Source organism: Pseudophryne corroboree, chromosome 6 (assembly GCF_028390025.1).
Source record: "Pseudophryne corroboree isolate aPseCor3 chromosome 6, aPseCor3.hap2, whole genome shotgun sequence".
Lineage (NCBI taxonomy): Eukaryota > Metazoa > Chordata > Amphibia > Anura > Myobatrachidae > Pseudophryne > Pseudophryne corroboree.
The window spans coordinates 524,173,936-524,201,135 of NC_086449.1; the positions used below are offsets into that span (position 1 = coordinate 524,173,936).

Consider the following 27,200-nt stretch of genomic DNA (forward strand, 5'->3'; position numbering starts at 1 on the left):
AGCCGCTGCCTAATGTCTATCCCATGCATGTTTAAATTGCTCTACACTCTAAGCCTCTACCACCTCTGATGGGAGGCTATTCCACTTGTACACTACCCTTTCTGTGAAGTAATTTTTCCTCAAATTTCTCCTGAACCACCCTCCAGTTTCAGTGCATGTCTTCATGTCCTATTGCTTCTCTTAATTTGAAGAATGTTTCTCTCCTGGACTTTGTTAAAACCCTTGATATATTTGAAAGCTTCTATCATGTCCCCCCTTTCCCTTCTCTGCCCCACACTATACATACCTGTATTGAGATTTTTTTAGTCTTTCTGATGTAGGCCATGCACCATTTTAGTTGCTCTTCTTTGTACAGTGTAATGTATTAATATGCTTTTGAAGATATGGCCTCCATAATTGAACACAGACCCACTCCTCTCTTGGGACACCCTTGGCCCCAATATCTCTTTAATGCCTGCAAAATGCATAACTGATGGTCAGACAAACAATATTTTAGGAGAAACGTTGGGGGTCATTCCAAACCGTTCACACGCTGCTGGTTGTCGCCTGCATGGCGGCCGCAATGCGCACGTGCGTCGTTGCCCAGCAACGCCCGTCGCCGGGCAATGACTAGAAGAACGAAGATAGTGATCGCTAGCGCGATCGCAAGAAGATTGCCAGTAGGAAGGCGTTCCGGGGCGGCAACTCACCGTTTTCTGGGAGTGGTGAGTCTAACGCAGGCGTTTGGAGGGCGGATGTCTGACGTCAATTCCGGGACCTGCATCGCTGGATCGATCACAAAAGGAAAATAACGGTTACCCTTGTCTAGTTCTACACAAAACCATTTTTTACATAGCAGGGCTTCACAAACGTTCGCAGCCTTGCTATGCAAAAAAGCCCCCCCCCCCCCCATAGGCGGCGTTGAGTTGATCGCACGGGCTGCAAAAAGTTGCTATGTGCGATCAACTCGGAATGACCCCCATTACTCGCACAGATAGAGGAGCCAGCCTGGTACGTAAGAGTGAAGACTGAGGTGGGTAAGCTACATGTTCAGTGTTTGCCTGCACTTGCCTGTGCCCAGTGTATTCACTATGATATTAAGTACACTAGTACCACTACCATCTGCCTGCTACAATCAAGACATACACTGACTGGGCAGGGGTCTGTGTGCCTGCTAATATCAGGTGGTGAACATGCTGAAGATTGTTTGAGAAAGTGGGGCCCCAAATCGGTGTCTTGCTTAGGGCGCCATGAGGTCTAAATCCGCCTCTGTATCTACTTAGTCTTTTTAGGCAGTCATATTACTTTGCGGTCAGAATGTTGACAGTCAGTAGGTCAACATGAGAATGACAATATAGTTGTTACATGAACATTGAACATGTCTATATTGACTGATGTCTATATTTAAGTAGATATTCAGTATGTCGACACTGATGTAATATTGACATTGTTTAAATGTCAACAATGTGTTTCTAGTGTGCTTCTATCGCAACGCTATTATCTAAGCCTAAGAATTTTAACAATGTTGACATTTCATATATCGACACTCTGTCAGTGTCAACGTTTTCCAGATTTTCCAGTGCCACATATTGAGGGGATCATGATTCAAAGCAAACAGTGCTCACAAACACTGGAAAACAGGCAAAAAAGTTTGTTCGGGCAAATTGCCTTTGATTTAACCAATTTATCTGAACACTTTTCCATTTTCTGGCATTTGGAAGCAAATTGCTGATTGTGATTTGCTCCCATGGGTTACATACAATTTACCGGCGGGCGTGATACCGAGTGTCAAGATACCGACAGCAGCATCCCGCGCACCAGAATTCCAGGAGCAGGGTGAACACTAAGAGTCCCCTTGTGGGCTTGCTGCGCTCGCCACAGGTTCTGTTCTCACTCTATGGGGTATATGCAATTCCGGGCGAATTAAATTCGACCGTCGAATTCCGGCCGGCGGGTGCCGGAATTCGACATATTCAATAAAAACGGATTCGACAGTCCCGCTGTCGAAAAACGGACCAATTGACGGATAAGTGCGTCCTAGATTCGACTTTTCGGAAGGCACAAAAATGGTTAAAAAAACCCTAAAAAAATTGTGTGGGGTCCCCCTCCTAAGCATAACCAGCCTCGGGCTCTTTGAGCCGGTCCTGGTTGTAAAAATACGGGGGGGAAATGGACAGGGGATCCCCCGTATTTTTAGAACCAGCACCGGGCTCTGCGTCCGGTCCTGGTGCAAAAAATACGGGGGACAAAAAGCGTATTTTAACACCAGCACCGGGCTCCACTAGCTGGAGAGATAATGCCACAGCCGGGGGACACTTTTATACCGGTCCCTGCGGCCGTGGCATTAAATCCCCAACTAGTCACCCCTGGCCGGGGTACCCTGGAGGAGTGGGGACCCCTTAAATCAAGGAGTCCCCCCCCCCCTCCAGCCACCTAAGGGCCAGGGGTGAAGCGCCGACTCTGTCCACGTCTCCAAGTAGAATCCGGGGTACCTGAAAATAAAATTAGACTCGCCTAAATCCAGTTGTGTCCTGTACTTTTTTTGTAATCCACGTACTTGGCAAAAAAACAAACCGCATGCCCGATCCACGCACTGAAAGGGGTCCCATGTTTGCACATGGGACCCCTTTCCCCGAATGCTGAGACCCCCCGTGACTCCTGTCACAGAGGGTCCCTTCAGCCAATCAGGGAGCACCACGTCGTGGCACTCTCCTGATTGCCTATGCGCGTCTGAGCTGTCAGACAGCGCATCACACAGCCTCTCCATTATCTTCAATGGTGGGAACTTTGCGGTCAGCGGTGAGGGGGGCGAGTCACGGGGGGTCTCAGCATTCGGGGAAAGGGGTCCCATGTGTAAACACATGGGACCCCTTTCAGTGCGTGGATCGGGTATGCGGTTTGTTTTTTTGCCAAGTACGTGGATTACAAAAAAAGAACAGGACACAACTGGATTTAGGTGAGTATAATAATTTTATTTTCAGGCACCCCGGATTCTACTTGGAGAAGTGGACAGAGGTCGGCGTGTGAACATAGGTAAGTATGTGTGTGTCGGCATGTATGTAATAAAGTTTTACTTTCACAGTGTGCATGTCCTGTTTTTATTTGGGTATTTTTTTGCAGAAGAACTACAGGTACCAGCGGGCCCGTTTTACCCCCGCATGCTGGTACTTGTGGTTCTCCAAGTACCAGCTTGCGGGTGAGGCTTGCTGGGACTTGTAGTTCTTCTGCAAAAAACAATATTCTTTGATTTGTCACAAGGCTATCAGCCCCCCATCCGCAGCCCATGGATGGGGGGGACAGCCTCGGGCTTCACCTTTGGCCCTTAGGTGGCTGGAGGGGGGGGACCCCTTGATTTAAGGGGTCCCCACTCCTCCAGGGTACCCCGGCCAGGGGTGACTAGTTGGGGATTTAATGCCACGGCCGCAGGGACCGGTATAAAAGTGTCCCCCAGCTGTGGCATTATCTCTCCAGCTAGTGGAGCCCGGTGCTGGTGTTAAAAATACGGGGGACCCCTACGCTTTTTGTCCCCCGTATTTTTTGCACCAGGACCGGACGCAGAGCCCGGTGCTGGTTCTAAAAATACGGAGGATCCCCTGTCCATTTTCCCCCCGTATTTTTACAACCAGGACCGGCTCAAAGAGCCCGAGGCTGGTTATGCTTAGGAGGGGGAACCCCACGCATTTTTTTTTCTTGATTTTAACCCATTCCCACCCCTTCCCACTGAAAACCATGCTCTATTTTAGACAGTTTAAAAAAAAATATTCTTTCAAAAAATATATAAATAATACTTGTCTCCTAATAGACAAACCAAGTACATAATCCCTTCTAATATAAATAGATATGCTATTAGCAATAAAAAAAAACACAAAAACATGTTTTTAAAATCTTTTATTAGATTCCGCCAGCAAAGTGAGGCGGAATGAAATTGACGAAATTACTGTCGAAAAGCACTGTTGTCGAATCGACATTCTTCAATTGAATATACTTTTGTCGAAAAGCTGCATTTTTACCATTGCAGACATGTCGAATTTGTCAACTGTCGAATTTCAAAAAGTCGAATCTGAAAAGTCAGGTTTTTTGTCGAAAAGTACTGTATTGCATTGTCGAATATTTTTTTTGTGCCGAAAATGCCCCGTTTTTCGACATTTGCGGCAATTTGACCGCAATTGCATATACCCCTGTAAGTGTTGTGGAGTGGGAATAGTCCCTGTGCGCCGGGATTCCGACTATCGACATTGCTGGCTGTCAGGATTCTGGCGTCAGTATCCTGACCACCGGGATCCCGACAGCAGGCAAATTGATTGCATACAGCTCCCATACATCACCAGATTTTCATTCCAACCAGCCAGATTATAGCCAAAATATAGCATACTGCTACACGCAACATTTGCAAATGCCAGGTCTGGTACCCTGTATCCTCCAGAATCCAAATCAAATTGCCCTCACCCACAAACAGCTCAACAACACTCCTTTACATATATACACTGCTCAAAAAAATAAAGGGAACACTAAAATAACACATCCTAGATCTGAATGAATGAAATATTCTTATTAAATACTTTGTTCTTTACATAGTTGAATGTGCTGACAACAAAATCACACAAAAATTATTAATGGAAATCAAATTTATTAACCCATGGAGGTCTGGATTTGGAGTCACACTCAAAATTAAAGTGGAAAAACACACCACAGGCTGATCCAACTTTGATGTAATGTCCTTAAAACAAGTCAAAATGAGGCTCAGTAGTGTGTGTGGCCTCCACGTGCCTGTATGACCCCCCTACAATGCCTGGGCATGCTCCTGATGAGGTGGCGGATGGTCTCCTGAGGGATCTCCTACACCTGGATTAAAGCATCCGCCAACTCCTGGACAGTCTGTGGTGCAACGTGGCGTTGGTGGATGGAGCGAGACATGATGTTCCAGATGTGCTCAATTGGATTTAGGTCTGGGGAACGGGCGGGACAGTCCATAGCATCAATGCCTTCATCTTTCAGAAACTGCTGACACACTCCAGCCACATGAGGTCTAGCATTGTCTTGCATTAGGAGGAACCCAGGGCCAACCGCACCAGCATATAGTCTCACAAGGGGTCTGAGGATCTCATCTCGGTACCTAATGGCAGTCAGGCTACCTCTGGCGAGCACATGGGTGGCTGTGCGGCCCCCCAAAGAAATTCCACCCCACACCATTACTGACCCACTGCCAAACCGGTCATACTGGGTGATGTTACAGGCAGCAGAACGTTCTCCTTGGCGTCTCCAGACTCTCACGTCTGTCACATGTGCTCAGTGAGAACCTGCTTTCATCTGTGAAGAGAACAGGGCGCCAGTGGCGAATTTGCCAATCTTGGTGTTCTATGGCAAATGCCAAACGTCCTGCACGGTGTTGGGCTGTAAGCACAACCCCCACCTGTGGACATCGGGCCCTCATACCACCCTCATGGAGTCTGTTTCTGATCGTTGGAGTAGACACATGCACATTTGTGGCTTGCTGGAGGTCATTTTGCAGGGCTCTGGCAGTGCTCCTCGTGTTCCTCCTTGCACAAAGGCAGAGGTAGCAGTCCTGCTGCTGGGTTGTTGCCCTCCTCCATGCCTCCTCCACGTCTCCTGATGTACTGGCCTGTCTCCTGGTAGCGCCTCCATGCTCTGGACACTACGCTGACAGACACAGCAAACCTTCTTGCCACAGCTCGCATTGATGTGCCATCCTGGATGAGCTGCACTACCTGAGCCACTTGTGTGGGTTGTAGGGAGGTCATACAGGCACGTGGAGGCCACACACGCTACTGAGCCTCATTTTGACTTGTTTTAAGGACATTACATCAAAGTTGGATCATCCTGTAGTGTGTTTTTCCACTTTAATTTTGAGGGTGACTCCAAATCCAGACCTCCATGGGTTAATAAATTTGATTTCCATTGATAATTTTTGTGTGATTTTGTTGTCAGCACATTCAACTATGTTAAGAACAAAGTATTTAATAAGAATATTTCATTCATTCAGATCTAGGATGTGTTATTTTAGTGTTCCCTTTATTTTTTTGAGCAGTGTATATATACATACATTTCATATAAAAAAATGCCCACCTTCCCGGCCCTTTAGATCTACCTCTGAGCTGTGCCTTGCCTTGTCTGGCTGATCTACCTCTCCCACAGCCTTCTTAACTGACGATTTTTCCCTTCAAAAGCGTTAATAACATTGTTTTTTAAAATGTATTTTATTTAATAAAGTTGAAAAAGTATTTTTTAAAATATTTAAACATTGTATTATGCACATCTGCAGAACGGATCTCCTCATCAAAAAGGGGGGGGGACAGGGTTGGACGGCGCAGTTGCATGAAATCTGACCATGCCAGTTAAGTGGTTAAACACTGTCTGAAAACACATTATTTGGGTTTTCCCTTCTCTCACCTATACTACCCACATTAATGTCCCTTCACAACTGTCCCACTCTAAGCCACACTCGCTCATCTAGTGCCAGCGGTGCCCCCTTAGCTCTCACATGAGCAGGGCCCTTCCTACAGTTTATTATTATGTTAAAATTTACTTTGTCTACATCCCCCCCCCCCCCCCCCCCATTGCATTTATGTCTAGATTATTTAAGTCTACTTTGAGTATCTATGCATTTCCTCTCTTCTCCACGAAGCCCACATTGTGGCACCTTACTAATGTATGATAATCCTAATGAGTAATACACCAAATAAAAATGACTAGAGTGCACTATGCTGCAGGAAAGTTTTCATGGATATTAATGAACCAGCATTTAAAGAGAGCACAAAGATCAGGGTTTTGGGGTTGTTTTTAAGTAGCGTTGTTTTTAAACACCCATATTTACAGGTCTTAACCAGAGCCCCACGGAGAGGAAGTGCACGACCAGTCTGTTTGAAGTCCTCTTCATTAATGTGTAACAACTATTGAAGTTGATTTATTTTCCAAATTAAATATTTGTCGTGTCGTTTAAAAGTGCAAAATCCTAAAAATGTGTCACAGAATAGATAAAACATGTAAAAGAAAAATCTGTGGTTCAGTATGAGCAGAATCAGCCATGCAGCTAAGTTGTTCAGCAGTTGTGATGTGCAATTTATATTTATTGCCAGGAAGTAGCATTAATAACCATTTCTGTACCGCACCCCTATTCTGTGCAGCCTGCCGTTCTGCCTGACTGGTTTCCTTAGCAATGAAGATGTTACTAAATTAAAAGATTAGTGTTTTGCAAGCAATTAGGTATCCAATAAATCAGCTTGCCATGTAAATGCAATTCAGTCGTGGTGTAAATATTTTAATCACTACCATGTCAGTGTGCTTGAATAATTGATATGCGATTCATTTTTTTCCGTGCATTCTTTGCTTTGATATGATCAGCTAATCTTTCCCTGTCATAGAGGTGCTGCACTGTCTTGTCAAAGGTAAAATATATTTTTATAACACTGTCAGTAATGGATGAAGCATAAGCCTTAGCCACATTAGGAATTACCCATGGTAATTTTTCTGCACTGCAACAACTGACTTTTAACGCAATGTAATCATCAGGCTACCCTATTATACCCCGTTTTTAACGTGCAGTAAATTACCCTATACCGCACGGAAACATATAGGTTTGCGTCTTTTCGTAGAACCTATGTGTTTCCGTGGTAGTAATCACAGCTTTAAAACACAGTTATAAGGGGTTTGGTTTTAACTGACTGAGGCAGGTGAAACAAAATTCCCGATAAGTACCAGTGGTCAGGGCTAATAGGATAGCCTTCGGGGATCCATAAGCCTCTGTAATTTACTGCGGATGGGTTGGATACCCCCCTAGGCCTTTATTACATAACATACTAGTTAATTATGGTCTTGTTTCTGAAATGCTGATCTACAGTGCATCCAGAAAGTATTCCCCACGCTCCACTTTTTCCACATTCTACACACAATACCCCATGATGACAATGTGAAAAAAGTTTTTTTTAGATTTTTGCATATTTATGAAAAAAAAAACGAAGAAATCACATGTACGTAAGTATTCACAGCCTTTGCTCAATACTTTGTTGATGCACCTTTGGCAGCAATTACAGCCTCAAGTCTTTTTGAATATGATGCCACAAGCTTGGCACACCTATCTTTAGGCACTTTTGCCCATTCCTCTTTGCAGCACCTCTCAAGCTTCATCAGGTTGGATGGGAAGCGTCGGTGCACAGCCATTTTCATTTTCAAGTTGTCATTATGGGGTATTGTGTGTAGAATTTTGAGGGAAAAATGAATTTATTCCATTTTGGAATAAGGCTGTAACATAACAAAATGTGGAAAAAGTGAAGCGCTGTGCATTCTTTCCAGATGCACTGTATTACACAGTGCTGCATATTGAGGGGATCATAATTCGAAGCAATGACCAACAGTGCCCCCAAACACAGGAAAACAGACAAAAATGGTTGTTTGAACAAATTGCTTAAATCCGTTTGTTTCAACCAATTTATCTGAACGTTTTCATCCGTTTTCATGCATTTTGGAGCAAATTGCTGATTGTCATTTGCTCCCATACATTACCAGACTTTCATTCCAACCAGCCAGATTGGACAGATAATCTTAAAATGTGTTCTCAGTGTAAGAGGTGTGGGGTACATTGATATACAGTATAGCTGTATTAGAAATAAAGGTGTGACAGATAGGATAAGTGTTTTCCATAAATAATCACATAAATAGCTAGCAGGTCAGCCAGCTCATACAAGGCCTACATGCAGGAGTTCTCATTTGTCCCTTCTCTTAGCTCCTAGCCATGGGGAGGTAGAATCACACACAGCTACTGCAGACACTGTATACCCAGCTCAGCTGGTCCTTATTCTTGGAAGAAGTTAGAGAAGCATTTATTTAGAGTCTTCTCTACCGCTGTGACAGCAAAATAAACACAACCATGTATGCCAACTCTGGTTATTAGAAATAATTACTTTGTTAAATGAGTACCCAGTTAACTCTAATCCCTACCAGTCATTTTACACTCCAATTTGTGTTCGGGTTAAAGAAAAAAGCACACACACCTTGGTTTATGCGACATTGTTACATTGCATGTTCTGGTGCAAGGTAGGTCTGATGAACTGTATAATGCACATATTCCCCTTACATACTGTAGCCTAGCATTGTGCATGTTGGTGGCTTGATATATAGTGGAGTGCTGGTGCTTTCCCAATGTCACATCAACTCTACATTGTGTGGGTAATTGAATTGTCTAACTCATACTTGTCTAACTCATACTGTATCGACCAACTGCTCAGAGTATGGGGATAGTGTACCTACTGTAGTCAGTTGGTCAGAGCCAGGAGCTAATCATTAACTATCCAGAGCCAGAAACTGGTACGGTAGCCATATTCCTAATGGGTATGGGACTCGAGGTCGACAGTGTCTAGGTCGGCACACATTAGGTCGGCAGTGACTAGGTCGACATGGAAAAAGGTTGACATGTATTTTTTATTTTTTTGGGTGTTGTTTTCTTCATAAAGTGATAAGGAACCCCAATTAGTGCACCGCGTTTGCTCGCCATGCTTCGGGCAAGGTGCCTCTCTGCGTTCAGCACAGGTTTCCGTTCCCAGTTGTCCATGTGAATCGTAAAGTATGAAAAAGTAAAAAAAAAAATTAAAAAGTGAAAAACTCATGTCAACCATGTTCATGACAACCTAATGGCAGTGTCGACTTATTTCCTGTGTCGACCTACTCAGTGTCGACCAATAGGTGTCGACCTAATGTGTGACGACCTAAACAGTGTCGACCTAGAGTCTGGATACCATTCCTAACTGCTTAGAAACTAGCACTGGACCTGCTTTTATCAACTGCCTGGAACACTGTTTTAGCACCACACTGTAACCATGGACATAATATCAGCAACAATTGTTATTCTGCTGTCTTATGCATCTTTTCAGCAGGGCCATCTTTAATTTGGTTTTTATATCCTGATCCTATAAATGTCCCACACGGTGTTATGTATTGCTGCTTTATTAATATGAAAATGATAGTGACATTCACACACCTTTCTCTAGACCAGTGGTTCTCAAACTCGATCCTCAGGACCCCACACGGTTCACGTTTTCCATGTCACCCAGCAGGAGCAAGGTGTATCACCAACTGTCACATTTTAAAAATCTACAGTTGACCTGCAAAACATGAACCGTGTGTGTCATGAGGACCGAGTTTGAGAACCTGTGTTCTAGACTATGAGGTGGTAACTCTAGACAAAACCCATTACTAGTCCGCATCCAATAAAGCAAAACCATTTTATTGCACAACTAACTTTTGCTTTCAATATAAGTATAATTAGAACAGCACCAGTTTTGGCACGTATGCAAGCCCTTTAATAGGTGGCATCACTTACATGAAGTGTAAAAATGTAGACCAACACCATAGTCCAAACCTTTTGTTTTCTTTTCCATAATCTGTTCTTCATGGTACTAGTTCCCCTTACATGGTACTAGCCCCCTTGTATAATGTACAAAGCTGCAGTTGATAACAAGAAAATTCAGTGTACAATGCTGGGTAAAGGTGCATACACACTGGGCGTTTTTGCCCAGCGTGTATGTACGATGATGATGTAAACATCGCTGGCAGGAAAATAGCTCAGTGCATACACACTGAACTATTTTTCCTGTGCCCAGCGATGTACACAGGGGGATGAAGCACTTTCCACTGTGGAAAGTGCTTCACTCGGCTGTTCAAACAGACTGACGGTGGGCAGCGATGATGCGGGAGCGCGCATCAGCGCTCATCGTCCGGCCATACACAGTGGGCGAGTTTGAGCTCATAGTAGCTCAAAATGCCAAAAGTGAGCTACTTTGTGCTCAGAATCGCCCAGTCTGTATGGGCCTTATAGCAGTACAGAAAGTGGCTTTTGTTTAACTTTTTTCTTTATATTTTTTTCTTTAATCGTTGCATTATTTTATGTATATGTTTTATATTACTGCACTTTGCTCAACTTAAGTTGTCCCGTCTTACTTAAATGTATTACTTAGATAAAACTACGATGCAGGTAATTTTTCATTCTTTAGATTGAGAGTTAGCAAGTACATTTTATCAGTAGTGAATTCATATGTCTTGTACCCAATCAGATCAGTTGTTTTGCTTTTATGACTTGACATACAGTCAGCTATTTAGTATATAAAAAACATTTACTGTGTTTAGATTAAGTATATATTTAAGCGCCTTGAGTCCTGTTGGAGAAAGATAAAATTATTATTATTATTATTATTATTATTATTATTATAATATTTAAAAAGTACATAGCTATCAATACATATTTGAGACCAGTGATCTTTTATTTAAATTGAACAGAACTGGAAAGTACTTTATTGTGGACATTAAGAGCAAAGCTTACTAAGCAGTAACTGGCTTTATAGCTGCACAATGCCATTTCAAACACGATTACATCCACTCACTCCACAATTGATTGCGTTCTAGAACACTGAGAGCCCAGGAGCAAAGTGTTGGAAACTTTACTGGAAAACAGTTTAAACTTTAGTGATTGACAACTCTGCTTGTGAAAGGTGCACTAGGCGAGATATTGAAGTTCATTAATCCTTCTCGGCTGAATTTGTTTATTTATTTATTGCCTAGTTGATTCTTGTAAAAATAGCTTTCTATTTCTTTTTAAATATATGAGCGTAACCTAAGCTGCACATTTTTTTTGTTTAGCTATACAGTAAGTTGTTCCTGCCTTATTATTTATTCTGTCAGTGTTTACTGGAAGATCAGGAACAGCCACACTCCTTAGCTAGACTTTCATAAACGTATGGAATGCTGGCTTGGCATTACGCTCAGCAATGTTTGGGTTAGGGTTCTCTGGGATGGTAGTGCTATGATTAGCATTAAGAGGTAACCTTTTGTATCAGTATTATTGGTAAAGCGTTGTATTGGAGAACACAGCCCTCATCAATACCAATGGGATAGCTTTCCTTGAGGATCCAGTATGTTTTACTGTCGGACGAGTGCCGACTGTCAATATCCCAACAGCGGCTTCCCGTCCGGCAAAATGCCGGCAGTGGGGTGAGCGCTAGGAGTCCCCTTGCGGGCTCGCTGCACTCACCAGAGGATCTGTTTCCACTCTATGGGTGTCATGGACACCCACGAGTGGAAATAGGCCTTGTTCTCCGGAAATCTGGCATCTGTATCCTGACCGCCGGGATCCCGACAGCCGGCAAATTAAACGCATCCCTTCCATGATGACTTTTCATACATTTAATACCAAGTTGTATTTTCAAAGTAGGTCGTATTTCTGTGTAATGCCCATTAAAAACAGATATTTTAGGCAAACCATTAACCATTTGTTGCACATACAGTGCAAAATGATGGTATATGATCTCATCCTACCTATCGAATCATGAGTAGAATGAATGCTTGTTGTGGGGAGTCCTAATTTCCCATTGCAATATCAGTAATGAATACAATCATGTATTTTAATTGGACTATAATCCATTAATGATGAGCTAATGAACAACAATGGTTGCGCGGCTTTAAGGATGCCACATATTTGTTGTACAAAATGCCAGCCAGACTCTGTGTGACTGGTGCCAAAGACCCTTCAGTGCTGTAATTAAAGCATATTTTCCTCCTGACAAGATAATGTGGGCTGTTAACATGGTGTGTTTATGGTACAATTTTTAAGACCCATTATATCATATTTATGTGCTGTACACATTCAGTGATATACGCGGTTGTCTATTTGCTTTCAGTGGAAATCAACCTGCAATAATGCAATTTTTAGTTCTCAGGGAAAATAGTGTTTAATGGAACTGTGTTCCTATAAACATACTGAAAGGAATTATTTGTTTACGTGGGTATTGTCAGGAAAATAAACATTAGTATGTCTGCAAGTCATGTTCAAGGATGATTTAACAACTGCACTCAAAACAGCTAGTTTTCTACAATATTATGTCTTAAAGCAACAAGGAAAAATGAAAACGGCAAATCTTTTATTTGCCATAATCTTTATTGCTAAAGGAGAGAACGCGGGATGGGGAATCAGGAATCAGCTATTGTGGCTGTTATGCTCTCATACTACTGTATCTGTATTGTCCAGTCTGCTGTAAGAACATGAGGGGTAGCAGGAGTAACATTGCATTCTCTGTTGGATTTCTTCATTTGCCTGCCTGACCTGGTGATAAGCTACTGTTTGTCTTTTTGGTGGCTTCCTAGCGGTCAGCAATGTAAGGATTTGTCTTCTTAGCCTAGATTGAAATGTTATAAGGTCACATCCGTCCTATAGGCTACTAATATGGGCAGCCCAGGTCTAGATTATGTAATTGAATGCAACTTTTAATTGAAAGGGTGGTCTGGCAGCTGAATATCTATTCATTTTATTATTTTATTTTATTTGTTAAGTTTCTTATATAGAGCAGCATATTCCATTGCGATTTACTATTGGAACAGTACGCGAACATAGCTCGGTAAAAACAGACAGACATAGAGGTAATTAAATCGATACTAACAGTGTGTTAAAAACAAGGCACTTGTAACAATGTATAATTTTGTTTTGCAACAAATAAATGTTGCAATACTGTAGTGCAATACCTGTAGAAAAAAAAGGATTAGTAAATGTTTGCAGCCCCTTTTGTGTGTATTTTTCGGTCCTGCCGGATTTCTGTGCTGCCGGCTGAAACAAGCAGCGGCTACGGAGAAGAAGCACTTTACCGCCTGGAATCAAGATCCCGTCCCACCACTGCTGAATACAAGGTGGGTAGTATAGGGAAAGATAGGGTCACCACCATCCCGCACAGAGACTTATTAGCGGGACAAGGAGCCGGCAGCACAGAAATCCGGCAGGACCGAAAAATACACACAAGGGGCTGTAAACATTTACGAATCCTTTTTTTTCTACAGGTATTGCACTACAGTATTGCAACATTTATTTGTTGCAAAACAAAATTATACATTGTTACAAGCGCCTTGTTTTTAACACACTGTTAGTATCGATTTAATTATTTCTTTTATTCAAGGCAGCTCAAACACCCAAATCCCGGCAACAGCGCGGTATTTCTTCTTTTTAGACATAGAGGTAAGAAGGCCCTGCTCGCATGCTTACAATCTATAGGGAAATAAGCATTGATACACAAGGATAGGTACTACCTATTGCATAATGGTACTGCCAGATTGCAAAGGTTTATAATGGGGTGTATGATATGGTCACCCTGCAATGTTGGCCAAGAGTCAGGAGGGTGTGAAAGTGAAGAAAGAAAGAATATGTGATGCATAGCTACAGCTACAGTATTTTCTCTCTCCAATGCCAGTAAAATAAAAATAATCCACGGCATACTAACACACTATCACCTGAGGGGTCTTCCTAATGATTCTAAAAAGCATGTAGAAAAAGCAATTGAAGAGTCTAATGGGGTCATTCCGAGTTGATCGCTCGCTAGCTAGTTTTAGCAGCCGTGCAAACGCTATGCTGCCGCCCACTGGGGAGTGTATTTTAACTTAGCAGAAGTGCGAACGCTTGTGCAGCTGAGCTCTGCAAAAACAGTTTGTGCAGTTTCTGAGTAGTTCTGAACCTACTCAGCGCTTGCGATCACTTCAACCTATTCGTGTCCGGATTTGACGTCATACACCTGACCAGCGAACGCCCAACCATGCCTGCAGTTTTTCAGACATGCCTGCGTTTTTGCAAACACTCCCTGAAAACGGTCAGTTAACACCCAGAAACGCCTTCTTCCTGTCAATCTTCTTGCGGCCGTCAGTGCGACTGAAAACTTTGCTAGAACCTGTGCAAAACAACATATGCCTTTGTACCCGTACATCGCGCGTGCGCATTGCGGTGCATACGCATGCGCAGAAATGCCGATTTTTAGCCTGATCGCTGCGCTGCGAACAACGGCAGCTAGCGATCAAATCGGAATGACCCCCTAAAAGACTGGCGCTGAAATGAGCTGCCTCAGGTCATATACCCCCCTCAGATGTCACCCCACATCACAAAAACAACCAACAAGATACAACAATTATAGGAGGTGTACCGGCCAGGGCGCTAGTATGACAAAATCACTATACAGTATTAGACTTTCTTATCTAGAAGGCTTTCCTGGATCCAGCCTTCAGTCTACTTGACACGTGATACTTGTGCAAGAGATTCAATCCATAAAAAACATACAATAGTGTAATACAATTTTTACAAATGCAAATATATAAATGAATGTTACAATGGCTCTATATTCCATTAATGTGAAAAGGTGATTTCAAACAGCATGTCGCATCTCTAGTAGATAGATGTGCCATGCGTTACAATACTATTCCTATTGCCAAGTGTTTCGTTAAGTGAACTTACACGGTGAAGAGCGTACCCCACTTACTGAATAATGATGTGGAGTAAACATATAAAGGTATCTTTGGGTGAAGAGAAGAAGGCGTACCCCACTCACAGTTCTGCAGGTAAGTTGAAGCTCATCAAGGTATCTTTATCTGGAGAGATCCTATGGTATTCATACAACCAGACCAGATGCAATTTTTAACTCCAGATGGGTCCCAAAAAGAAAGCAAAATATCCAATGTGTAGTATAGATTTTTCACACGTAACACAATAGTGCAAAACTTATTGAAACACGTACTTATGGGTCATATATATGAGTTCTTAAGGCAGGTGTATAGACGTACCAAAACTCGCATAAAAATAGAAGGTGCAATACACATCAAGGTATCTTTAAACATTCTCAAGTAAAGGAAAATGGTAATATGCATACCCAACTCACTATCAGTAGAGATTTTCAAAGCACATAAAGGTATCTTTTTCTTTTTCAGTCTTCAATAAGAAAAAAAATTGTATCCAGCGAGTAGTAAAATCACAAAAACCCCAAATAGGAGGGGTAAAATATTAAAATAATAAAACAGCACATCAAGTCCAAAAAACAAAGATGGAAAATGTTAAAAATTATTTAAAATTTTATAAAGATTTTGTCATACTAGCGCCCTGGGCGGTACACCTCCTATAATTGTTGTAATTCTAAAAAGCAGTCCAACACTAATACCAGTCATCATGGACTGGTCTGGATGAGGAAGCAGTGGATCACTATGTTCACAAGAAGCTTGTGTCTTGCACCATTTCATCAGAGGCATCAGTACAGTTTGACTAATAGAATAAACACTTGCACAGGACACAACGTGCTCCGTAGGCACATTCCCAGAGTGATGTCTTTTTCCAAGTAATAATCTATTCTCATGAGATGGCCAATTTATTTTATAATTTCAGCTTGATAACAGCTGCTTCTAAAGAGCAATTAGGTCTGATTTATATTAAAATGGATTAATTCCTGTAGCCTGCTGTCTGTGTGGCTTCATCTAACGCCACTTCATTTTTTACATTTCATGTTTTTTTAAAGGCCAGCTTTTACAGTCATTTGTGTATTTGGGAAGACCATTGATTTTATAGTTCAAGCTGTCGTAGCCATGGTTATATCTGCATACACTTACCTGTCTTTGAGGTCACCTTCACTTCTCAGATTGCCTTAAAACATGAGCACCACTGTGTAGGTGGGATTTTGCTGCACCTTACTCATACGTATTTGCTGGATTTGTTTGTAATGTAACTTTAAATATTAAATTCTATAAATATGAATAACCTCAGAATAAAAGTGATCAGCATTTTCATAATATGGAATCACAGCACATTTGGTCAGTATTAATTAAATTAAAAAGAAAAGTAACATGATTTTTTTCACCCCTCATCCTCTACAGACTCGGTGTCTACAGCCTCCGGTCCACTTCTAGTTGAAGTTGCCAAAACTCCAGGCTCCAACCTTGGAGTAGCCCTAACTACCTCTATGTACTGCAACAAACAGGTCATTGTTATTGACAAGATTAAATCTGCGAGTATTGCGGACAGGTAAGCACATGATTTTATTAAGTTTGGTTTTCTACTGTTTCGTACATACTGCTCTGAATGAGATTTCTAATTTGTTTAGAATAAATGGTTCAAAACATTAACATTTGCGCATTGAAATAGAGCGCGTAAAAAAATGTCAAAAGGATGATGACCTCTAATGCCAACATCAGTCAGTATTTTAAGACAGGACCATTATTTCCGGTATTTACACGTGTACTCTCATAAACCTAACTTCACATAGCGTGAGACGCCCGGCGCAACTGAGCCACGTTTTAATCACATAGCAGACGCAGAGAAAGTGTACTAGAAACACTGACCTGCAAATTTAACCGCACAGGAATATTAAATGCGTATGCTGTCTCAGATGAAGCATAATGGAACTTTGCATGAGAAAAAGCCACATTTGTATACAGATTCAGACCCATTCGCACACAGATGTACAAATGTCACGTATCAAATTAATCATTGCAATCTAGCAAAGTAGTTTTGTTGATTTGAGTGGTTTCTTTGTGCATATAAGATGCACATTTTGGCAAAAAAAGATGCTTGGCACGGCCAAAGTGCCCAGGACTGGCTCACAGAGTGAGTCTGTTTGGCACGACTGAAGCCACAGTGTATCAGGACACTTATGTATGGTTATAATTTGGAGATGTGACCATGCATCCGAATTGCATATTAATAGAAAGAGTTGATATAAAATAGTAACATACTTCGGAGTACATGAAAATATGTTTGTTTTTCGTACCACAACATTAACCAGCGCATTGTTATGGTGGTGTTATTCAGGTGTGGTGCTCTTCATATTGGGGACCACATCCTGTCTGTGGATGGAACAAGTATGGAGTATTGCACATTAGCAGAAGCCACACAACTTTTAGCAAGCACCTCTGAAAATGTGAAACTAGAGATTCTTCCTTACCATCAAACCCGGTTGGCACTAAAAGGGCCAGATCACGGTAAGATAATCTGTATAGTTTTGTGTTGTTCATACTGGGCAACCTCCAGTGTTTTAGGAGACCTCTACAATAGAACTATGTTAGCATTACTAACACATTGTCCTCTGAGAGCCATTACGGAAGATTGGGCTGGCATTACTAACCCCCTAACCCTGGCATTGGCAGAACAAATTCCATTAGTACAGAAACTTCCGTCACAGACTGTTAGGTTATTTCTACATTCTAGAGGGCTATAGGATAACCAGGGCACTGTTTTGGTGTATCACTTGAATAGGCATCATCCCATATATCTGAGGACTCCTTCTCCACAGGATCAATGTTGGTGTCAGGGGCTACGTCTAGGCTAATGACAAAACTCTTCTGTGGATGATCAATAGATATGTTTCAGACTGGTCTTTGACTAAGTAACATGAGGCAGAGCCCAGTGGAGGGTGAAAATGACTGTATATGTTGGCATGAGATCTCTAGAAGCTAGGGGGATGGTTGTTTTCCTGTCATCTTTGTCACTTTGTCTTGATTATTTTCTACTTTATCCTGCAAACTGTGAATGTGCTTTTTTATTCATTTGACCTTCTGGGATTCATAGCCTTTAAACTGAGCATCAAAATGCTTCTCTGAGATATGAAGGCTGTGTGCGTGGGAAAAGAGTATTCTAATATAAAAGCCACATTCTGTTGTAGCTTAGTCTTCATTTTCATATTTTACAGCTTAGATTTACTGTATAAGTCCATTCACATACACAATACACGGAAGTTCTAAAAAGACAAATCATTTTTAAATATTGTTAAAAACGAAGCATCCACTTATTAATACCATATTGAAATAAAGGCATTTAAAAAATATAAAGTCTAGTATAATACAAAAATGTCAAATTTTGTTAACTATAAAAAGAAAATTATAATATATATGTCTTGAGTTCTTGATTGTCTTCTAGATTCTCTGGATGCACAGTTGTTCACGTACAGTAAAACATATACAATCTCAATGTACAACAGAAGGTTGTTATAAATATAAAGTGGTATAATGTACACGTTAGCGTGTGTACTGTGGTTATAACTGCTTCTTATTACGTGCTCCATAGTTGTGTATGATTACTACCAATGTAGCTATTAGCACATTTTAGTCACATGTTTTCTATAACTTGGAATGTTTATAGAATAAGACATTATAATTAAAACCATTGATATAGCACTTAGTATGTCCTGTGCAATCCCCTTATGTAATGTGTGAGTGCTGGCAGCTTAGGGCATGATGCTTTTGATTTCCTTGCTAACTGCTCTCACTTCACTTTTGTTCATTAAAATTCAGTTACCTTTCCCTCTTTTCTGGTTCTTTTCTTTTTCCTGATTTCCTGTCATCCCTTCATGCGGGCAGTAAAGGTTCAAAGGAGCAACGAAAGGCAACCTTCATGGGACAGCTCTGCCAACAGCCACCGCCGCCTCACCTACCAACATTATAACACCTACCACCCTGACCATTGCAGGACGCCAGCCATGAAATGCCAGAAACCACCTCCTCAAAAACTCCTTCGTAATGTGCCACCCTTACTTTCTGCCTCTCCTTTATTACCCCTCTCTTTTACTCATGCTTTCCCATCTCAGGCATTAAGGCATTGCTTTTATTTTGCACCTTTCCCTACTAGCCCATAAAGAGAAGAACCTAATTGCTGGTTAGATCAGATATCAGATTTTAGGCATTTTATGGTCTGTAAATGAATGTACAACAAACCCCATGCAGCAGGCCAGAGTCGGACTGGCACACTGGGCAACAAGAGAATCTCTCGTTGGGCCCCACTGCCTGTGGGTCAACCTCCTCCTCTAGGGATCAGATACCAGACAGTAAACATGAGTTATACATATGTTACATTATACTGCACAGGACTATGGGGAATTTTCTACAGTGCATTCCTGTTATTAACCTGGTACACATGCACTAGCAGTATTTACTATATATTTTTATCAATGGGCCTAGACCATGTACCCTACATTAGCCAAACTTCTGTGGTGGCTAGCTACACCCTAAAACATGCCCCCCCCCCTTACCCCAAAGTCATAGCATTTTCCCGGTGGGCCTTATGCCCCAGTCCCAACACTGTAGCAGGCTAAGGGGCGAGGTCCTAAACTTCTCACACTGTTATATTGCTGCATACGTATGAGACATTGGAATTGGTCATATACATTTTGCAGTAGCCACTTTGAGTGAGATATTGAAAAAGATGATTAATTTGCTAGTCACTAGTTTTTCCCTTCTGCCCATATCTAATGAGCACACAGAGGGGTTTGTGTTGAGCGTGTTCAAGCTGCGTGTCAAAATGCGTACACTTATATGTGGCCATCACTCAGAGCTCAATAATGCTTGCTGACGTTTCATACTGGAGATCATCAGATAGATTGGAGATCTGCAGAACAGATGTACAAGATCAGTTATAAGTATGAAACTTGTCAAATGAAAACTGGAATTAGAAATTAGCATAGCGGGTGCATTAGTGAGATTCCTAAGGGTTTGTGATGGAGTACTTCTTTTGATGTTATCCGTGATATGTATAAATTAGAAGAATCTCGTTTTCTATGCTTTTCAAGTAATATAAATTGTTTCCCTACATTGAAAATTGCTGCAAACTGTTTAAGCTTTAACTACAGTTAATGTTACTTAATGGCAGATTTATTTATGATACATATGTAGGTTGGGGTTTATTTATTAAAGACCAACGTGTTTCTCTCTTCAAAGCAGTAAAATCTAATTTGACAAGCTGTTTAACAAGTTATGAAAAATTATATATTCTATTTAGATTTCTTCAAATTTGTTCAGCTTTGTAGACGTACTCACTGCTCATTGTTAACGAGTCAAAAACATTTTATAATGTTTTTAAAACAAAAACATCTAACAACAATGACAAATACTATTCCAACTCAACACACCATAGTAGTATATGCTTACCAGACACGCTGCGGAAGCCTTGGTTTAAAGACCCAGTGGGCTTTGCACATAAAGTATGACTTCAGTCAGTATTCTATTTTTGGACGTTTACATGTTCTAAATAATTTTCACATCTGCCCAAGTTTTGTTTTTATAAAGGTATGCAGCGTGTTATTATGCAGTACAGGCTTGTAGCAAAGTGTCAGTGGATGCTTAGCAGTGTTGCCACACGCCAGGCCCAGGCTTTCTGAGCATTGTGTACTATATAGACTCTTTCTTGCAGCAGCATTGGTATCTTCGTCCTTCTCTCCTACCTCCATGAGTGCATACAGCCTGAGCTCGCTCAATACGGGGACCCTACCTCGCAGCCTTTACCCTACCAGCCCACGAGGGACGCTGATGAGACGCAGAATGAAGAAGAAGGACTTTAAAAGTTCATGTAAGTTATGTAGCAGTTATAGTGTCCTGTGATTGTGCAGTGTTTGTAGCAATTCTTATCATAATACTGGAGTATGGCTGCTTTTAAAAACGTATATGTATGTCCCTGCTTAAAGACCAAGCAAAACATGTATAAAATATGCATCTTCATAAGAATAACAAAGCACAAATATCCAACAACTGAATTACTGGTTCAGTGCTAAAGCAACTGAAATACAGTTATCTTGTATAATATGTCATACCATGGATTGGACGTGTCCTAATAAATAGTAGACACAAAGGGGTGTATTCAATAAGTGTTGGAAGCTGCCGTCTTGTCGGAAAGATGGCAGCTTCCGACAGATTTAGGTTGGAAGGGGCTCAGACCTATTCATTAGGGCCGCGTTTTTCCAGACAAGTCGGGAAATCCGACTTGTCGGAAGCGCGGCCAAACCCGACAGGTTTTAGCCCCATTTCCGACACTTAAAAAAAAGTTGGATTGGCAGTGTCGGGAATAGGCGAAACCTGTCGGGTTTGGCCGCGGCACTGAATACTGACCTCTCGGATCCTTTCCGTCGGAAAGGATCCGACAGGTATTGAATATACCCCAAAGAGGGAGATTAACAAATCTTATAAAGAGGACAGGTGAAGACGTTGACAGTAGCAACCAATTAGCTTGTAGCTAGCATTTCATATGCACTTGATAAATGATAACTAGAAGCTGATTTGCTATTATGGGCAACTTATCCACCTGTTCTCTTCAGAAGGTAGTATACATTTCCCCCAATGTGTGTACTTACTGTACTCCTAAAAATGGAGTAGCCGTATTACTTACAATATACACAAGACAGTGTTATTAATAAATTCAACAGTCTCGCTTTTCATTTAAAATGTAATTAAATTCAAACACACCCTTATCCTTTGTTTACTAGTTTAAACATGTGTTAAACTATGTCACATCTCATTCATTACTGTGGTGTACAATTGCAGTATGAGCATTTCCATATTTTCTTATATATGCCCCCAACTCTTGGTGAGGGCCAATGTCATTTGTTTGTTTTTGTACCATTTGTGAAAGTGTTAAAATTCAAATGGTATTGTCGATTTAAAATTTGCCTTTTATTAAATTATCGTACTGCATGGGCTAATTGATCCCCCAATTAGCCCATTACCCTGAAAGCAGGTGTTAACAGGGATTTTTTTCTTAATGAGCCTCAGCAGGAGCGGAAAAAAATCCCTGATAACCAGTGTGTTAACGGGTGCCGCAACCATGTTCTCAAATGAATCCATTAAATTATCAAGGATTGTCTATGTTAATGGTCATTCACATGCTAACGGGGGTTAACAAGGGGCTCGGGTGAAAAATGGCTGGACTTGGATAGCTTTGGGCGTTAAACACCCTTTTTCACCTCTAACTGAATTCCCCTCATAGAATTTTTAGATTCTTTACTACGTACAGTAGTATTGGTGTCTGTATACACAAAAATACATACATACATGCATAGATAGATAGATACAGTACATACATGCATACGATTTAGTTATATAAGATGAAGGCAACATACTGTAGCTATTATTAATGCTTTGGTTTTAATCTCTTGATAAATATCTCCAGTATGATGTGAATATTCTCATGCTTGCAGTATAGGAATGACTGTCTCATGCAGTAGAAGCTTTCACACATTTCAAGAGGAAAGAGAAAATGTAGCAGGAAAAGGTCAGGTTTGATAAAGGTGGCAAGTCTCAGAGTTATGCTGGCAATTAAACAATGCATAATTAAATTAACATATTTTTCAATTAATAAGAGATGAATACAAATAATACTAGGGGTGAACGCTCTAGAAAATCTGATTTATTAGAAAATATAGGTTTTAGATATTCCTGAATAGTATTATTCATACTTGTGTTTCCCAGAGAGATGATAACTTCATGATCTTGTTTTGCAAGAGTTTACATAGTATCCCTTCTAAATTATGAAGCAGCTTTAACCTTCATGATAGAGTGGTTGGAGCACCTCCAACCTACAGCCTTTCACACTACAATTGCTTTTCTGCATAGCTCATCAGATCCAAGGCAGCTATACAAGTGATACGCCCTTGAAAGGCCCTTGTTACAGCTAAACTCTGTAAACTCTATAGTTTAGGTAATTCTGCCTATTCTTTTCCGATTGTTGCACATGGCCCCATACAACCCTCTCATATCTTTTTTTCAGTAGTGTGTGTGCGTGTGTATATATATCATGACATTATTAAATAATAAAACCTGTAAAATCTGTGAAAATCAAAGGAAAGGCTGTAACATACTTATTAACCACTTAACTGATGTTTGTTTTCCCCAAAAACCGCTCAGAAATTGTCGAGTTTTTTTATGAGCGAATTAGGTTAAGGACATGAATTTCACCTTATCCAAAATGATTTTAATGAAAATTATTATAAATTTTTTTTAATTTAAAAAATAAAATAAAATTATTTGTCTCAAACATCGGTCGTGAAGATCGGTAACATCGGAACATCGATAACATTGTGATGTTACTTTTAACAACCGAGACAGCCGCAAGGTACACAGGGGGGGCGGGGGTGTTGTTTTACACTTTCTCAGCACTGTCTGCAGCCGCTGGGCTGGGGAGTCCTGCCGTGCTGACGGATCAGCAATGATCGGCAGCACGGCAGCACTGAGGGGAGGGTGCAGGGAGGCAGAGGGTCCTTCTGGTCCCTCTGGGAGCAGCAGCGGAGGGAAGTTTCCCTTCCCTGCAGCCGCTAACACTCTCTATCTGACTGGTCGCATCCTGTGTGACCAGGTCAGATAAAATACTTGCTGATGTGGTCACATCTGATGCGACCATGCCAGGCAAGTGGTTAAATGATAGCTCCAACTAAAACAACAAAAATAGAAATAAAAAGTTGTACTTAACCTAGTAAATAAAAAGCAAACAAACATATTCTCCCTTAATTTCTACACTCTACTTGCGGCATTGGCTGGTTCCCCAGTCGGGTTGGGTTCGGGAGGCTGGCAGTCAGGATGCCGGCAGTCAAAATACTGACCCCAGCATCCCGAACCCTCCCTCCCCTGCAACCTAATCGTAACCCTTCCCCTGTAGCCAAACCCTAACTCACAACCCCCCAGCGCAGCCTATCCCTAACCTCCCCCAGATACTTATGGTCAGAATTCCGGCATCGGCTTTCTGACAGGTGTCGGAATTCCGGCGCCGGTCTCCTGACAGCTAGCATCCCATATGTCGGAATGTTAATTATATCCTCCCCAGTCACATTTCACCCTCCTCATCCAGTATGCTTGTTTCAAGGAGCAAGTGGGCGTTTCTCACTCTCTTTGTTCTTCCAATTTATCTGAAATAAAAAGTATTGTGTAACAGGCCCAAGTCATAGAAAGGTGGGATTCGGTGTCTGGGACCCATGGTGATATCTTGACAACCATAGATGCTTATCTTTATATTTATGTGTAGTATAGAGAATAATAATTATCAATCAGTACATTGAGCATCATTTAGCGGTAAAATACTGTACATTTATTAAAACACACTACACAAATAATAAAAGCAATTTGCTCTCCATATTGGCAGTTTGATGTTTCCGCAAAGCAGGGGTACTCTGAGCATCAAGGAGGAAGTATTGCACATGAGTTACCGCTCAACTCATCTTAATGGAAAACACGTTTCTTCGTTCATTTTACTGCTATTATCACTAATGTATAACCATTTGCAGAGGAGGACTTGACTTTACATAAATTGAAAGAATGACTGGAACACCAAAATGCCAATTAGTAGTTATTAGCTCGTTAATTGACTTTTCATCTTGAGCATTTTATTGTAAACAGAACATTTTCAGTGCCATTGTGTACAGCGGGTGCTGGTTTTGCTACAGAAATGTGTCTGCTCATAATAAACATTACTATCTTTACTTGTCAGCTAAACAGTTCTATTTATTTTGAGATTTAAGATGTTTGACTTTCATACCAAGTACTGGTGAAAGTTTTGGCATGCCAATCACTTTCAGCCCATCTTTCTTTTCCTGCAATAGATGTAGGTGATTGGAATCAGATACACCTACAAGTACACAACAGGGCATAAACTAGTACTCCACACAGTTTTCTTACAAGATGATAAAATAATCTCTCCTGAAGTAGTCTTATATATTTTCAAACTTGCTTACACATGCTTTATTTTATCCATCATGTTAAGTTCAAACACCCAAAATCAATATGTGTATGAAGTCCTTTATGGTAGTTTCTATCTCCTCCTCTGATCTGGAAATATTTTTTAATTTCCTAAAATTTGATATAACTGAGGATTTTATTGTATTTTTGTAAAAAGTGCTTTTAAACACCATGTGTGAGCAATCCTTTTTCAGTGTACCCTAATCCTTGTTTTCTTAAACTTGTGGGCAATTATATAAATTGAGTGTTTAGTTCCCACACTGATTTTATATTTATTTTTTATTACTCTTTTCTTTCAGATTCATTTCATATGGGGACTATTTTTCCATACATAAATGTGAATAACTTGGTGCAAATATGGCCCCCTTTGCAGTTCCTTGTATCTGTAGATAAATCTGAAATAATTATGAGTAAGAAAAAAAAACTGTTTTACACCATTTGCCTACATTCCTAATATATAATAAAAAATAACATTGTACCAAATAATGATGTAAAATGTGCCCATCTTAAGTTTTTTTTTAATATATATATATATATATATATATATATATATGTGGCCAGTGGCTCCCTGCGTCCCACGGACCGGATATTCGGTCTATGGTGAAACGCATGAAGCCTTGATGTATCTGTTGCTAGGCAGCGCCTTGTAGCGCCGATCACGTGACCCGCGGCTAGAGGCTACACTATGACAATGTCCCGTATGTCAATGCGGAAGTTGCGTTCCACAGACCGGAAGTGCGGTCGGTGGTGGAACGCACACCGTGTGTATTGATTCTCACTGTATGAACACTTGATGGTGGCTGCAATAGTGGGTAAGTGAGTGATTACCAACATGGGGGTAACAAACAGTTACACACAGTGTTGTATGTTTACTGTGTGTAACTGTTTGTTATGTGGGTGCGGGGGGGTTGCTGTGATTAATTGGAGGGAGGGACCTATACGGGTATATAGGTAACACTAGTTCATTGCACTGGTATCATGACAAAGGTCAGAATTGTGACCGAAACATCGACATAAACTATATGCTGATGGTCTGAATAAATTACCTTTTTTTTACTTGAAGACTGGTGTGTGCTCCCTTAATTTGGAATTGTATTGGAGTGGGATTTTTTCTCTCTCATTGGAAGTCACCCCAGCACTTGCTTCATATGCAAACGTGAGTGTGGACCCTCTATGCTTATAAAGATGATTTGCAGTTGCTTGCAAATTTTGTCCTGCACCAGTGACTGTATACTTTTAACTGAAATGGAACTTTTACACTGATGAATATATTGGGATAACTTTGATTCTCCGGTGGATTACACTAGTGAACCTTAAAGATCAGTGACGATAGTGGACTTTTTTCTTCAGTTTATATTTTCTTTGAGTTACTTTGTTTGTTTTTTTGAGTTTTTGTATTTTTTGATTTATATATTTTTATTTATTTATTTGTATTTACTTTTTGGAGCCTAATTGGTGGTGCATGATACTTTGGTAATACTTGTTAGTGTTGTTTTGCCACCAAATAACGTACAGGTCATCTAAATGGAAGGTCATCTAAATGGAAGGCCTTGTTTCAACTGAATTATTGTTTGCAGCGGAGCATGAGATATTAGTATTCACTGATGATGATGCGGAGAGAGTATTATCAGAATTTAATGATTTTGAACAAATACCGGCTGAAGGTGCCTTGGATCTATATCATAAACTACTAAATTTGGAAAAAAGAGAAATAGACCTTTTGCTGCACGGGCAGTTCTTATCTGACTATTACCGTAAGAAACAGATCCCTAGAGGCTTTCGCCTCAATAATATCCCCACGATTGGGAGAGGAAATCCTGCCTTCTGCAGCAAATGGTGCTCTATTTTAAATAAATGCTCCTTTGATTTACTTCTATTAGTTATCGAGGAGGTTGGGAGTGATTTGAAAAAATTGAGAACTGAAATTGCAGACTTTAGACCGGTAGCAA

At 40.9% G+C, this 27,200-nt stretch overlaps 1 protein-coding gene across 18 annotated transcripts in view; it reads left to right on the plus strand.

Moving 5' to 3' along the window:
* The window catches only part of GRIP1 (glutamate receptor interacting protein 1), an 871,453-nt gene that overhangs the window by 746,400 nt on the left and 97,853 nt on the right, over positions 1-27,200 (plus strand). For 10 of the 18 annotated variants that reach the window (XM_063927530.1, XM_063927526.1, XM_063927521.1 and 7 more), the window contains 4 exons: positions 16,645-16,792; positions 17,579-17,748; positions 19,123-19,278; positions 20,948-21,103. In XM_063927530.1, the coding sequence (XP_063783600.1) occupies positions 16,645-16,792; positions 17,579-17,748; positions 19,123-19,278; positions 20,948-21,103 (630 nt within the window). The remainder of the gene's footprint in view (positions 1-16,644; positions 16,793-17,578; positions 17,749-19,122; positions 19,279-20,947; positions 21,104-27,200) is intronic. The other 8 variants (XM_063927531.1, XM_063927533.1, XM_063927537.1 and 5 more) reach the window with 3 other exon arrangements.